This window comes from Plectrocnemia conspersa, unplaced genomic scaffold (genome assembly GCF_051122295.1).
Source record: "Plectrocnemia conspersa isolate PC_06_02 unplaced genomic scaffold, ASM5112229v1 ptg000005l, whole genome shotgun sequence".
Taxonomy (NCBI): Eukaryota; Metazoa; Arthropoda; class Insecta; order Trichoptera; family Polycentropodidae; genus Plectrocnemia; species Plectrocnemia conspersa.
In genome coordinates, this window is record NW_028277169.1 from 2772408 (window position 1) to 2788329 (window position 15922).

Below are 15922 nucleotides of genomic sequence, written 5' to 3' on the forward strand. Positions count from 1 at the left end.
CAAATCAAATTTAAAAAAATGTATTATTTAATTATGTAATAAACAAAAATTAAAAAAAAAAAAAAATCTTGCGCTAATTTTGGGACATTCTATATAACATAACAGTGTGGATAGATTATATTTAATAATTTTTATATTATTTATAATAAAAACATTAAAATATAGTAATCAATGTCAGAAAACAAATAATACCATAATATAAATATTTTCAATAGCGTTTTTAAAATGAAAGATTCATTATTTGTATTTAGCTAAGATGCAAACCTATTTTTTAATGACAAAAAAATTATGGTTCAAAAATATTACATAATTCGTCAACAGATGGCAACAACTACATTAACCAATATTGCAAAGCTCAGAAGTGAAATCTTGGATAAATTATACAGAAGCATACAAAAACGCGCCACTTCTCAAAATCATAATAATTTAAGATAGATTCGCAATCCTTAATTGGACATCTTGCAACCTTTTATCACGCATTTAAGTCTATATCTAATTTCCCATCAGCGTTAGTAGTAAAAATATTCATAAAAAATATAAATACAAATCATCCACAGTTTAGTTTGAGTATTATTGTGTATCCGTCAATTAGGTTATTGACAAAACAAGTTAATCAGATATAAGCAATCATCAGTTATTAATTAAGGGTGAAAATCACTACTCTTGGTGAGTATCAAGTAAAACAGTGAATAATACAAGTGAGTATATGTAACATATTTTCTAAATAAATAAATGTGCACAATCTTTATACGTGGCTTAGGGAAGGGTATGTATACATCGAGTGTTATCCTGCTAAAAACCCGTTATTAACTGAAGATATGTGTCGTAATTGATAAAAAAATACACTAGTGCTTTGGATTGAGAAAGACTGACGCTCTCTGCTAAGAGTAAAGTAAATGTATATGTATCAGATGGGGTGCAGTATGTTCGTTGTCAATGTAGCAAAAGATACAGCGAAAAATGTATCCAGTCAACAAAGAGCAAAATTATATGGGAGTGCTTCTTATATTCCAGAATTGAATGTATCTAATTAATTGTTATTTCGAGGCAATGTAATACTTACATTATATTATTTTAAATTATCTAATAAGTTTAAATAATATTTTATAGACTTACTTTTCAGGATTGCAATCGTCACCTTCATCGCCACATAATAAGCTCATAGCAGAACTACTCGTCTGAGGATTAATAACATCATTACAGGATTCGAAAGTATTCACCATATAGTCATTTGTCACACGTAATGTTATATTTTTAACGTAATCTATAAAAAAAAACAATATGATATATGTATGTGATAAATTTATTACATAAATTTATCATATATATGATAAATGTATTATATAAATTAAATAATAGTAAATACCGTCTATGACAGTCGAAGTCATGAACATGCTCTGTTCTGGGCTACAAGTTAGGGCGCAAATGTATTGTATAAAGTTTCTAAAACAAGTCGGACATCTTCCCACAATTCCTTGAAGCATCTGTATATTCACTTCCATAATTTCCACTTGAATTGGTTCACAACAAACTGAAAACAAATCAAATCATATAATTTATATTGAAATAGGACCTTGAAATCTCGGTTTTTTATTAATTCTAAAACCTTGCAGAATATGATTAGATTCATAAATCAATAACACGCATATCAGATTAATTAGCTCAATTTAAACCGTCGAAAGGTGAACAATATTATATCAATAAGATTTCACGTCAGATTTAAAAATATCAAAACGCGATAATATATTGTTTTAATTTATTAAGAAACCTTGGCTAATTATAAATGATATTATTTTAATTAAAACTGTTATTTCTTTAGTACTGTAGCAAAAATATTTTAGGCGAAAAGGTGTTAAATAAACATTAGAGTTCCTCTAGACGTTTAACTACTTATTTTTAATTATATCAACATGAAACTTGTTCTATAAATAGATACTATATTAGTCATTGACTTAAACTTTATGTTATGGTATTTAAGTATATGTTTACGATATACTATGTGCTTATTTTGGATTTCTTATCTAAAATTACTTTAGTAGGATAGAAAATGATACTAAAATATATTTTAGGAAATGTCATGATTACACTACATAAAATCATCGTTGTTGCTAATGTACAATAAAATAGTCTCATTTAAGAAATTGCAGAAATTGAAAGACATTGTTATTCAGCGATAGTTTTGGAATAAACCAGTTTTATTCCTAGTAGTTTTGTAAAAAAACGTGTATATTTAAGATGAAAATATATAAAATAACATTTTAACAATCATCCCTATTTTTTTATTTATGTCTAAGTACTTATAGAAATGGTGACAATTTTCAAATGACCATGATTTAAATGCTTTAAAAAGAAAAATAATAAATTAGTAATTTAGAGGCCATGGGAAACTACAAATAACTTTTTTCCATGATAAATTTATACCTCAAACAAATGATGATAAGTGACGGAGATCATCTTGCGACAAAGGGGTTTGGTGCACAATTTTTAAAAAGCATTAATAATCGCACATTAACGCAACCATAAAAACTCTGCTCACTTTGCAACGAATGCAATTGTCGGTTTTAACGATCGTAATAATAGTCATATCTAGAACTCAGTTTCTCTGATGAAGTGTGTTAAAAAGATAATGCAATTGCTTCTCAATTATCCTCGTCAGAGACTTGTCAATGTTCCTCGAAGGATAGATTTAAAAACGGTACGTTTAAAAAGAAGGAAGGACTCACAATCTTATATAGATCGGTATTTTCCGTTTCATGAAGTATAACATCATCAACTACTACTAAGAAAATTTGTTGGCAATACAATAAACGTCATTTTATAAGATAAAACCAATTGATTCACCGCAAATTTCAATGGTTTCCAAATACAAGAAACTGGCTATGGAGACGTTGCGCTATATTAATAATTAAAGCACAGAAAAAATCTCAAACGATTTAAGATATTGTGTTTTATGAACTTGAACTGAACTTTCCAAGATAAAGATCAACAAAAACATAATATGTTTCTAATAAGAACGACGTTTAAAAATATACTATAATTATTGTAGATTAAGAACAACAACATAATTCACTTTATAGATTGCTTGTAAAATGTTTTATATTAATTATTCCTGCTTCCAAAAATATTCATATAATAGCTGCTTTATTATTAACAATGTGTCGCAGCAATTACAACTCTGAATGCATTAAAATATTACCATAATTAATATTTTTAGACATAAAAAAATGAGCATCAGCCATTGAGAAAGTACACAGCTGCACAATATTTAATCGAGAATGTGAGGAATTTCTGAAATTTCGGCAATTACTATGTGTTTTTTTATTGTTTTTAAGATGAATTTTAGCAGTACGTCATTTGAGGGGGGCAAGTGGTATATCATTTAATAAAATACTATGAATCTTAATAAAAACGACCGTTGACTAGCCAACATTTGCTCCCCCCCCTCACACCTGTAAAAAGCTTAAATGACGCCCCTGATTCTAAACTGGAAATTATCGAGTCTTACCTCAAAGAAAATCTAAAAGAAACAAACGAATCCATCCCACAAATATATTTTTTAAATATGCCATTCAGCTTTGGACTTTCTTAATGGTTGCTATTAATTTTTTTATATCAATATCAATATAAATTAAGGGATTTTTTACCAGAATTGTTTTCAGCTAATTCTGGACATCTCTTCAATAGTGCTTCTTTCATTTCGGCATTTTCGTCCGTGGCCCAGTCGCCTTTGTCTAATGGCACTCCGAGCCCCGTATAGTCACAGTTGAGATATTGATCTCTGTCTACATCGTAAAAACACTGTCCTTTCATCACACAATGATATGGTTCATCGCAACTAACCGACGGCCATAAAACAGTCGCGACGATAAGGAGAATTACACTTCTCATCTTCATTTCGATTTTTTGGTACAGACAGTCTATCACGCCGACCGACCAGATCGGTACTAATCAGTTTGAAAACTAAGGAAGATCACTACCTAGTAAAATCGATATTATGTTTTCAACATCTGGTCTCTTATCTGTGTCGATTGTTGCTTCGTCGATTTTCGGCCACCTGCTATGATTGCGCACAAGTGGTTGATGAAATTTAGATGCGATTTGGTCAGATATGAAGAGGATTATGCGGTATTTGTATGCATTGTATTTGGAGCGATCGACGTTATGATTCAGATTGGAATGATTGTTATTTTAGTGTGTCATCGCTATGGCTTCGAACTACATAGTTACGGAACGTTCTTAACACACTATCAAAATCTTGAAACGGTAGTCCACTGAATTGTTCGGTTATATATTTTTGGTGCTCCGATTTTTCCGGACAGGATCTTCTTGGACACTGATTTTGCCGAACACTAATTATTTCATACAAAAAATATTTTTAATATTATATTAAAAAAAATTAAGGTAAACATTTGAATTGTTAATTTTTTAACTACGGAGTTCAATGTAGCAAGCAACTGTAAATAAATCAGGGACGTCATTTATGGGGGGGGGGGGGGAGCAGGTGGGAACATTTATATTCTCTAGCTATCCTTTAGTAATAATATTTGCAAGCGACACTGCTCCAATATTGCAGGGTGTCATTACAAAAATGTTATAGAGTGGCCTGAGGAAGCAATGAAGAGGTACTATCTACAAAATCAATATGTTTGCTAAACGGCAACCTTTGTGCTCTTTGATGATGACGAATGTAAATGTATCCTCCTGAAATTTTATTGTTTTTCTTGTAATTTCTAAATTCAGATTGTAAAATTAACAATTTATTTATGTCACTACATACTCTGCTATCATAAAACACTGATATTTTAAAATCAATCTGAATTACTTCTTTACCACAACGAGGTCCCAATTCTGTGCTTCTCCAAATATCATCCCATCTTCTAATAGTACAGTCAAATAAGGCGAAATAAAGGCTAAATCTCGGAATAAAAGATAGAAGCAGAAAGTCTCATAAGATCGAGTGTCCGCTAGTCGATATATCAAAAGTCAAAGTTCACGAAAATTGTTTTTTTTTGCAAATATCTCTCCTCATATACATCGTACGTCATTAGATGCATCACAAGACTTGTAAAACATATTTTTTTCTACAAGTTTGGAAACTTTATTTCTTCATGTGATTAACCGTAAATTACTGAAAAGTTGCTGTAAATCCATTGCTATTTTTTCAGAAAAGTCTATACCCAACATCACTATTTGAAAACGCTGACATGCGAAAGACTACTAGAAAGGAAACCATGTTGCTGCTCGAGAAGCATGATTAAAAATGTATTTATGCAATACATTTTCAAATAATTTTGCAGGTGCTGAAATCAACGCTATTGGCTTGTAATTGTCAATGTGAGACTTGACACCTTTCTTATGAATCGGGGTGACCTTAGAGCATTTCCACAACTCTGGAAAACTTGAGGATCCCAAAATTAAATTAAATATAAATTGAAGAGGGTGCAAAATACAAGTAGTCTGGAATAAAATCTAATCCTGAGAAAAAATGGACTTCAACCTGCTAAATCCGTATTCCATATCAATCAAACTAAAGGTTTTGATTGAAAACAAAGATGACCATGAACGCTGTGTCTCATCCTAATTAGAAGTAAAATCTAAATGTGACCCATCGTCATGGTATACGGTTTGAAAATATCTACCAAACCCTTCAAAATTGATGTTGTTCCAAGGAGATCGATGACAGCGTCTCGTTTTGAGTTTCCAGAATTTTGTTGGATCTAAAATTAAAGATTCTTCATAGTAATATAGTTCCAATGGCAATCGCAAATCATGACCTTTGCACGTAATATATGGTTTGACTCGTATGTATAATCGTATTTGCTTGAACGACGTCCTTTTTTGCATGTGAGTCATGATTTAGGTTTTTATTATTATTTTGATAATATATTTATCATACAGATTATTGGGATTCACTTCGTTATTTGTAACTAACAGGTGCGTTAATGTTTCATTGAGTGATAACAAAACTTGTGATTATCGACATTTTATCAGCATTTTACGGTATTTTTACTGTTTCAAAATCAATTGTTACTGAATACACGTGCATAGCGATTGACAATCTCCGAAACGTGGTATTTTTATGTAAATATGACGTCATTATTTTCATTTTCTTTATTTTGAAGTGTAAAAGTTTGACCCCAAGTTTAAAAATGAAAGATAATTACAGTAACTTCTCAACCGCCGGTCTTAAAAAAAAAATCCAAAACAATAATAGAAACGACGACAGAAAATATTGGTGCGAGTTGATTACCACATCATTGACTTAATAATTCTAAAACTGAATTTGTAAACCAATATAAATTAATTATCTGTCCAGAATCAGAAGAATTATTGATAATGGAATATGTGGGAGTATTTTGTTGTTCTATTTCATCTAAATTCTGTAGTTCGACTTCAGCAAACAATTTTACCAAATCTTATTTCAGTAAAGCTTGCTTTATCTGGTTAAAGTATCCGCATAGTACAAAAATAAATAATCAATTTTATACAAGTTCTGTTTCTTTGGCTCATGTTATTTGGATTTCTTGATTCTCGATAGTCAATAATTTTATTAGAGGGACTCATGATTCTTCTGCTATTGCCAATATCTTGCTGCTGTGTGCTCGGTGTGTTTATCTGTTGTTGGTTCGCCGTACATGTACTTGGTGTGTTCGGTTCTGTATTATTATTATTATTTTATTTATTTATGAGTAAAAAATAACTCATTCTGCAGTTAAATTTTAAAAGAGCAAACTAGAAAAATAAGAAGCATGTTAAATGAAAAAATAACACATATAAGTGATATGATATATGTATTATTTATTAACTTAATTTTATTTTAATTAAAGTTGCATAAATTCATTATAAAATATTTTTTAATTTCTCTGCAATTATTTCCAGTTGATTTTGGTATATAATTAAAGGTTTTAAATGCAATGTATTTTAACCCTTAAATGCATAATTTTTCAAAAATTAAAAAATAAAAATATTTTTTTTGCCAAAATTAGGCTGAAAATGATAGAAAAATAATTAGGCTTATGTTTATAAAAAACTGATTGTTGTAGATATGCAACATCATGCAGAACGCGAACAAAATATATTAAAATTAAAAATATTTACAAGTGGATATTCTTAAAGCAATTATTCCTCTTATTAAAATATAAGACCACACCATCGCATTTTACATTTGTTCCTCTTGGTACATATGAGCCAGTGTCCTAAATTATCAGTTCTCACCTCCTTTGGTGAAATATATTGTGATGATCCGCATTTTCTTTTTGCTTCTTCGATCACGATTCTGCTAATTCGCCTATCAAGTTTTACGGGTTCGTAATTATTCATTTCAAGGGTTTCTGTAATTCAAGCAAACTTTGAAGTAATTTTTTATCAACTCCCTTTTGCTCATTTTTTTTATTATATAATATCCAAGAATTTATTACAGCCATGTCCTAGCATGTGGTATGCAATTCTTAAATACCATTTACGGCTCTTGAGATGTATATTATATTGTCCAATGAAACTATCCATGAGATCAACCCCTCCCGTGTGTTCATTGTAGTCCTTTACAATTTTAGGTCATTGAATATTTATTTTCTCTTTATGTTTTTTATCAAGTCTATCAATAGAACTAACAGGCTCAGCTCCAATTTTTTTGGTTACCATTATTATAGGCAAAACTTTTATGTGAGCATCTAAAGGCAAATTTAATATCAGTATTTTGAATAACCTGGAGTGATTTTAATTTACTTGTAAATGCCCAAACGCAAAACATATATGTTAGATGACTATGAATATGTGCATAATAAATGTTAATATATCTTGAAAACTGTATAAAATTTTTGACAGTGGTATTATTTTTTTTATTATATTGTCAATATGGTTATAAAATTTTATATTTTTATGTAAAAGTAGACCTAGGAATTTTGTATATTATTAAATATCATAGTTGTTTTTTTTTCATTAATTGTTAAATCTCATTCATTCACTAATATGGATCAGATCACTCTGCATGTTTTAGAGACATATATTAGCACAGTTGAATCCTTCCTGCAAGTCTACATAGGCTTAAATAATTTATGTGTAGATTAAATAATATAGGTCCCAAAATAGAACCCTAAGAAAACCCACACTCACATCACATTCGCTTTGTGTACCATTTATTACAACTACTTGCTGTCTAATTATGGTTTTAATTTCTCTAATAATATATTATGGTCTACTATAGGGATCTTCAACCTTTTCATACCTACCGCCCACTTTTGTATATTTTTATAGTAAAATTTCTTATCGCCCACCAGAATCACAGTAATTAAATTCAGTGTAAGGATGAAATATATTTTAGATGGTGAAGGTTTTGAAAAAAAAACTTTATTTATGCTAAAAAAAAGTATATATAAAAATACATAACATATTAACCCTTTGCACTCGTAATCGTTTTCGTACTAGGTATGTCGCCAGCTCGAGAAAAATGTTAAGTTCTTTTTAAAAATTAAAATTATATATGTAGAGCAGAGGTCCCTAAACTTTTTTGTCTCGTAGACCACTTGCCATGTTTTTCGGTTTTGGGTAGACCCCCTGCTTGCTTGATATTGATTTTTTGCAAATTCATCAACTTCAAATGTGTTTTTGACAGCTGGTATCGTGCTACTTACTTTGAAAGATTTCTACTATCTGTGTATGAATTATTCCATTCATTGAAAGCCAAAAATAAAGTCACCCACATTTGCATCAGATGTAAATGTGGGTGTGGGATCCCCAATTTTATTTTTCACTGACATGAACCCCTTGCAGGTCATCGTCGACCCCTAGGAGTCGATATAGACCACTTTGAGAATCACGGTGGTATATCATTATGTGCAGGTTTTTACAAGTTCAAAATGTATTGCAACCACAAAGCGAATGCCTACATCCTACAACTTACAGAATTTTATAAACATATATAATACATTTTTTACTTCATAGGTACTTTTATAAATAATGTATATGTCTTTATTTTATAAGATTATAATGTAAGTAGAAAGGTATTATCAGTGGTTGTTGAGATCCACTTCAGTGGACCCCCATTTTTATTTCATGGACCCCCAAATTTTTTTTCGCTGACGTAGACCCCTTGCAGGTTATTATAGACCCCTGGGGGTCGATATAGACCACTTTGGGAATCACTGATGTAGAGCATAAATATGAATAAACTAATACCAAAAACGAAGAAATCAGAACAAATACTTGCATTTCCCCAAATTACATTTTTTTTTTTTTTATTCACTCAAATACCATTGGTTGACAATCCATAACAATAAATTAATACAATAGGGCGACGACCCATTTTAAAATATTTATGTGACCAAAAAATGTTTTAACCATAAATAAATAAATATACACAAATAACAAAGACATGCCACTCAGTTTTAGATATATCTAACTGCGAACGAAGAAAGCTTACATCGCTTGCAGAAATACAAAATTGTACCGTTTTACAACAATTAAAAAATCCACAAAGTATATCTATGTTTATATAAACTGATGTTAAGTATATTTTTAAAAACTAAAATACGTCAAATGAAACGTTGCAGTTAATGTCATATTATTTTATATATTTCTTAATTAAAAATAGACAAAACTTTTAATGAGTAGCTTTATGGTACATATTTGTTTGTGATTTTATATATTCGAGCTAATAATGCTTAAATAGCATATTTTTATATAAAAATAAACAAAGTGATGCACGAAAAAGGGCACTAAGTTTAATAATATGAGGGATGTTGCTTTATTATAAATTAAAGAAACAAATATGGAAAAATATTATTTTTTAATTTTTCGTAAATCCCCAAGTTCTATTAGTATACCAACTTATCAGTGTAAACCAATTGAAAATAATAGTTCGTATGCAGTTTGTGGGAACTTGGGGCCCAGGACATTTATCACTTGGTGAAAATATTGTTATTTATAAGTTACATTGTCATTACTACCTAGTTATTATTCTCCAATTTTCTGATGTGGTGCGATTTGTTTGAGGTACCGTTTCTTCCTCGTAATTGTTTTAATTGCTTGTATTCCATCTTCGATTCAAGGCAACAGGCCTAATTTCGACGTTACTTTCTTTACTATCATCATTGGAAGAAGAAAAATCAAACATGAAATACTCCCCATCACTATCATTACAAAACCTATTATCATTACAATCACTATATTCATCGATAGCACTGTTTTTTTTACAATAAAATTTAAAAAAAAAATTCACAATAAAATTTAAAAAAATTAGTAATTAAAACAAAATTATTAATCACTATAGTCTTACTTAGACACAAATTATGAACACCCGAGACACTGTCAAAAACCCAATAGGCAATAAAAACGTCACCGACACGTGTCTACGGAAGGACGATCACCAACCATTGCCTTCGGGAGAAATCTACGGCACATTTGCATTTAAATTTAGTCATCAAAAAACCCCGACTTATCGCGATAAATGACCTCTCCCCGGCTTGATTCAAGTAAAAATGATATTTTTTTGATAAGATATGCTTCTTGAAACTTTTGTCTACAACATTGCAAAAACGCCATTTAAAGCATGCACAGGAAATACCCAAAAATCGACCTTATATTTCATTAATTGAAATGGTGCGCCTGACGCGCCCTACGAATAATATAAAGCCAAGCGCTAGTGCGTCCCACGCACCTTACAAGCAGAAAGGGTTAAAGACTGTTAATTGAAAACTGATATGATATTATGATAATGCTTTCATATCTGTAATTAGATTTATTTATTTTATTAATTTATTTAGCTTAATAGCTAATCTTTACATCTAACAAATTTAGTAAACATATATAAAAATATATAAAAAATACATAACAGAAAGAAAAAATAAAAATATACAATAATAAAGTCTTAATATTATAATTTATTTCTATATGTACGAAGGTGTTTTTTTATTCCATTTATGAAACCCGTTATATTTTTGCTGTTTCGGATTTCTCTTGGAAGACTATTATATAAATCAAAACCTCCGTACATAATTCCCCTAGCCGTACTCGTTTTCTTATACTTAATTATCTTTAAATTTTCTCTATTTCTAGTATTATATTTATGTACATCTCTATTTCTTATTAAATACTTATTAAAATATTCTGGTAACATATTATTTTCTAACTTATATATAAATACTAAAACATTCATACTCAATATTTCTTGAACATTCAACCATTCTAATCTATCAATCATACTTTTACAATTAGTTAATCTATTTTTATTTAAGATTACTCTCATTCCCCTATTTTGTAATTTTTGCAACATTTGTTTATCTAATTTATTTAACATATTTAATAGTGTTGCACAATAATTAAAATAGTGTTGCACAATAATTAAAAATTTATAGTGAACAATATTTTTTCTTACAGTGTATTGTTTTCATCCAGGTCTTGTACACATACCACCAATAGAAAATTATTATCTGCAATAGTAAACTTGTCCAGTTGTATGGAAAATTAAGCTCTGGAAATAGTTACAAGTCGTAGCAATATTTAATCAATTTTCCTCTTAACAGTAGTACAAAAAAATAACCCACCGCCCACTAGTGGGTGGTATGGACTAGGTTGACGGCCCCTGGTCTACTGTGTCAAAAGCCTTTTTTAATTCAATAAATAGTGCTGAAATTTTATTTTTATCGTTTTTTATTGTATTTCATTAATTATCATTCCGCTTGAAGTATGCAGGGATTTTTTGTTTTTTGTAGGTGTCGAGTAAATTCTTCCATTTTTCTTTCATAGCTTCACCTGAAACAATACATTTATTTTAAATTTTCAAATATTTGGCCACAGGCTATTCATTCAAAAGAATGTCAAGTAGTTTCCGTGTTGATAATTCCACTGTATCAAAAGTTGTACAAAGAAATATGGAATGTTTTACAGCCGCTTTATATGACTAAATCAAATCAGGAAAATTGGAAAAAGACAGCACAAGATTTTAATGAGATTTCGTCGGTGATACTGCATAACTGCTGATCTACTACTTGCAATTCCGCGTAACTATATCTCAAAGGTGTGAACTATATAATTTAGTGAAAAATATACCATCCGACACTTATGTGTTTATTGGCAATGGCGGCTTCAAATTAGAACTGTTTTTGATGAGACTCTTTGCAGGAGAATCAATAATAAATGACATATAGGAGAAAAAATTCAACTGTCAAGGCAGCTACATGTTTACATATTTTTTTGCAAGCTGAAAATGAGTGGTTGTATGCCAATGAAAGCATAGAGGACGCGGTACAAGCATTTCGATTGACTACAACAAACCGACTTGGATTTAATAATTTTGCATTTGCCGTAATAAATTTGTTAATTTCTTTGATAACTAGCTAGAAAAGTTAATGTATGTAATAAAAGTTAGGAATAAACACATGCTTAACATAAAACCTATTTTATACTTACCACTCTGATCTCCGATTTCATTAGAGTCCAGACGAACGATTTTTTAAAATTATTCTTATAGCAATGACTGGCGCAAGTTATTGAGAAAATTTTTCGATATTCGACGGCTTGACAACTTTCTGCGAATGACGGCAATAAGTCATCTCATCGTTCTCTCACTGCTTCTGAAAATTAATTATAAACAATAAGAACTAAGAACATATAAAATTTATTTCTGTGCACAATATTCCTACTTATAATTCATAAACGCAATTTGAACGTGATAAGTGAAGAAAAAAATAGACTTTTATATGATATTTTACATAAATAATAAAGTACGTTATCTTAGAAAATGTAATACGTATGTATTTAAATTTTAAGTTAACGATAATAATTGCAATGTATGTGATTCTTTAGCTGGTGTATTCAATTTACTAGAATAAAATAATCGCGTCTCATAATATTTTTATGAGTCTTTGTAAGAATCAATTAAGTTATTGCTTCTGAAAAATAATTGTTAACAATAATAACTATTGTATATACAATAGTTAAACATTGAATACTGAATATATTTATGTGGCGATCCCGAGACGACCGTCCAGGATGCAGCATACGCGAAAGTGAAGTCCCGCTGAGCCTTGCAACCGAACTAAGTAGCGTCGTACAATGACGCCGCATCCCCGCAGCCGCAAGCAACGCGCGGAGTGGGGATACCTTTGCGCACCCGACCGGGAATATAAGGCGGTGCCAAAAGTTCACATTATTCATTCGACTCTGCAACACTCAACTGGACTACAACTCGCCGCTCGGATCTCATCTTTGCTCGACTTTTGAACTCAGATCTACACCTCGCCTCCTGTCTGAGCAACCATCTCCAGGATATGTGCTCGAGGATTATTATCGACGACTGTCGAAGGATCACCGTCAAAACGCGTCAAGAACTTACCGGAAGATTTCGCAACGGCCACTTTGTACAGTTTGCTGTACAAACGTCCTACCACAAATCGTCAACCGGATCCACCAAAAACTACGAATAGAAGCGTAAACACAACCGCTTCACTTACATATATAATTCCTAAGTGCAATTTAAAAATGACAACTGAAGAAAAAAATACCATGGAAGTTACTCTAAAATATTGAATGTGTAGATCGGCAACTATTCTTTAAAGGTTAGGTTGAGGCAATATTTGTATTGTTTGTCATACGTAAATGTAATCATATCTCTCAGTTTATGAAAATTAACTGCAATAATTAAAACAATGTAACTTTTTACCCAAAAGTGAATATTGGCTTTTATTATTTTTAATAAATATTAGTTAATACTAGAGAAATCTTACCTTTTTATTACTTTTATTTGCTGTGTATTACTTATAAATGTCAAATCACATATGTGATTACTATTTCGACATATATAAGTAAAGTGAAATTGCCAAGCCGAAATGAATTGATCCTAGAATGTCAATAATAATTTTTATTAGAATAACAGTGTTATATTTTTTATTTCGCAAAATACTTACAGTCACTTTGTTAAATTGTTTATGCTTCCGTGTGCTCCGTGCCCATCCATCCATATTTGGGGGATCTCTTTGGGTCCAGAGATCTTCTCAGCAGCACAGCTTGCGTCTTGTGAGGGGCGAAAGAGAGTTTATTCTCCCTAGAGCTCTCTGTCTTAATTCCTAGCCCGGTTCGGCTGTCCGCAACAAATCATCGGCGTACACGACGAGGTCGCAGTGATGGGGCAGAGGGGCTCCAGGACGCCATCGAACTGGACGTTCCACCGCATCAGTTCGAGGACCAAGCCCTGCGGGCATCCTCTTTCTAGTCTTCCAGACTATGCTCTCGCCTATGCTAATCACCACTCATCTGTCCTCAAAGTAAGACGAGACGGTTTAGGTGATTCAGCTTATCGATTATTCTTGAGCACCAAGCGTGATCGAAGGCTATCGATATATCCAGGAGTACTCCTACCACGTGCTTTCCGGGGAAGGTGTTGACTGTCATTTTGGCATATTGTATCGCGTCGTCTATGCTTTTTCCAGGGCGAAAGCCGAACTGTCTGCTCGACAGTGGCTTGTTCGCTCTGAAGTGGCTTCACCAGCAGCTTCTCGAACAGCTTGCAAGGGGAAAGGTGATCGGTCTGTACGCTCTCTTCTGTCCGTCTCTTCCAGTCCGCCTTTCCAAATTTGAAGCGTCGAGATAGCAGCGACGCCGGAGTGACGCAGTCCTCCGGGGCACAAGCCCCATAGGTAAACTGTAAATGAAAACTAATTATCATGTGGTCGGAGAGACACATTTCGGAATTAGCGGATCTACGAGTGTAGGGTCGCATCTGGCGATGATTCCCAGTCGACTCCTAAAGGAGTTACACGTCTATGCCCATTGAAGCGGCTTTATACCCAAATTCCGTAGTCGCATCATGCGATTTGCGGAGATTTTGCTGCGCAAAAAGCTGCTACTGATGGTCTCCGGCATCCGGTGGGCTTGAAGCCCTATGTAGACCAGATTGCTGGGACGACTCCCTAGATCAGGTCTCGGCAACCTTTTTTGGCTGCGTGTCAAAATAATTAGAATGTGACTATTAAAAAGACTATTCGGGTCAGTAAAGTTTTTTGGTCCTAACAACCATATATGTGGTCTAGTCTTGACATCGTAACACATTAAAAAATAATATTTGCAGAACTGAAATATGTCACATCAAATCATCAAACGGGTCACTTGGTGACCCGCGGGTCATAGGTTGCCGAGCCCTGCCCTAGATTTTCTGAACAAACATCGAGGTTAGGAATGCTTCGCCGGTAATATAGGGTTTCAACGACCTTTATTATTATACTGGTTTAGTTGGTATCACTGCACACTCACACACATTCATTCGTAGTTGAATGTTTAACCCACTCCTACCCGTATTTTTTTTATTATAGGTTTTAAATCTAGCCAAAGCATATGAATGGAGAATAAATGATAGAGTAAATAAAATAAAGATTTTTTTATTGTTGTTGATTTTTTTTAAAAGTTATAATGAAATTTTTGATTATATCTTTTTAATATACCAGGCTATATTATTTTGAAAAGTTAATATAAAATAATAACTATTAGAAAATAATTGATAAAGTTCACAAAGTACATCGACGAAAAAATTACTCTTTAATAATTAAACCATTAAAGGTTATTGTATTTATTTTAGTTTTAAATATTTTTATTTCACGGCGTAATCATATATAAATGAATATTTCTGATATTGTTTGTGTTCTCTTTGTTATTTAAAAAAATGAAATTAACTTTTAATTGGGTCGAAGCGGGTTAAACGTCAAACTACGAATGCCTAATGTAAGAATGCAGTAATGCCAACTTAAACCAATAAAGGACGCTAAATCCCTATTTTACCAATGTTGAATATTTTAAGACTCACAAATAAAATGAGTGAAAATCTATTGTAACTGATGATAAAAATCACTGCTTTTTGAATTCTTTCATTAATTTTTAGCTACAGCATTTCTTACTTTATTAAGATTGTATTAAATATTTATAAATTGGGGGCAAG

At 31.6% G+C, this 15922-nt stretch overlaps 1 protein-coding gene and 2 long non-coding RNA genes across 5 annotated transcripts in view; 1 reads left to right on the forward strand and 2 right to left on the reverse strand.

Annotated features, from left to right (window-relative positions):
- LOC148234668 (NPC intracellular cholesterol transporter 1 homolog 1b-like) overlaps positions 1-3936 on the reverse strand; it is a 39387-nt gene extending 35451 nt beyond the window's left edge. The window contains exons 1-3 of the mRNA XM_088186307.1: positions 3645-3936; positions 1367-1531; positions 1117-1264 (exon numbers count right to left, since the gene is read on the reverse strand). Coding sequence (XP_088042433.1) covers positions 1117-1264; positions 1367-1531; positions 3645-3894 — 563 coding nt within the window. The 5' untranslated portion in view covers positions 3895-3936. The remainder of the gene's footprint in view (positions 1-1116; positions 1265-1366; positions 1532-3644) is intronic.
- Positions 3937-11600: 7664 nt separating this feature from the next.
- On the reverse strand, positions 11601-15243 carry LOC148234670 (uncharacterized). 3 transcript variants are annotated; one of them, XR_015809653.1, is made up of 5 exons: positions 14781-15243; positions 13902-14635; positions 13722-13834; positions 12406-12569; positions 11601-11748 (listed from the first exon to the last, which is right to left on the reverse strand). It is a non-coding gene; the product is annotated as an uncharacterized LOC148234670 (long non-coding RNA). The 3 variants fall into 3 exon arrangements; XR_015809655.1 differs by having other exon boundaries at positions 12406-12566; positions 14781-15235; XR_015809654.1 differs by having other exon boundaries at positions 14698-15109.
- Positions 11629-15001, forward strand: LOC148234671 (uncharacterized). The gene is made up of 2 exons (XR_015809656.1): positions 11629-12960; positions 13011-15001. It is a non-coding gene; the product is annotated as an uncharacterized LOC148234671 (long non-coding RNA).
- Positions 15244-15922: the final 679 nt, after the last annotated feature.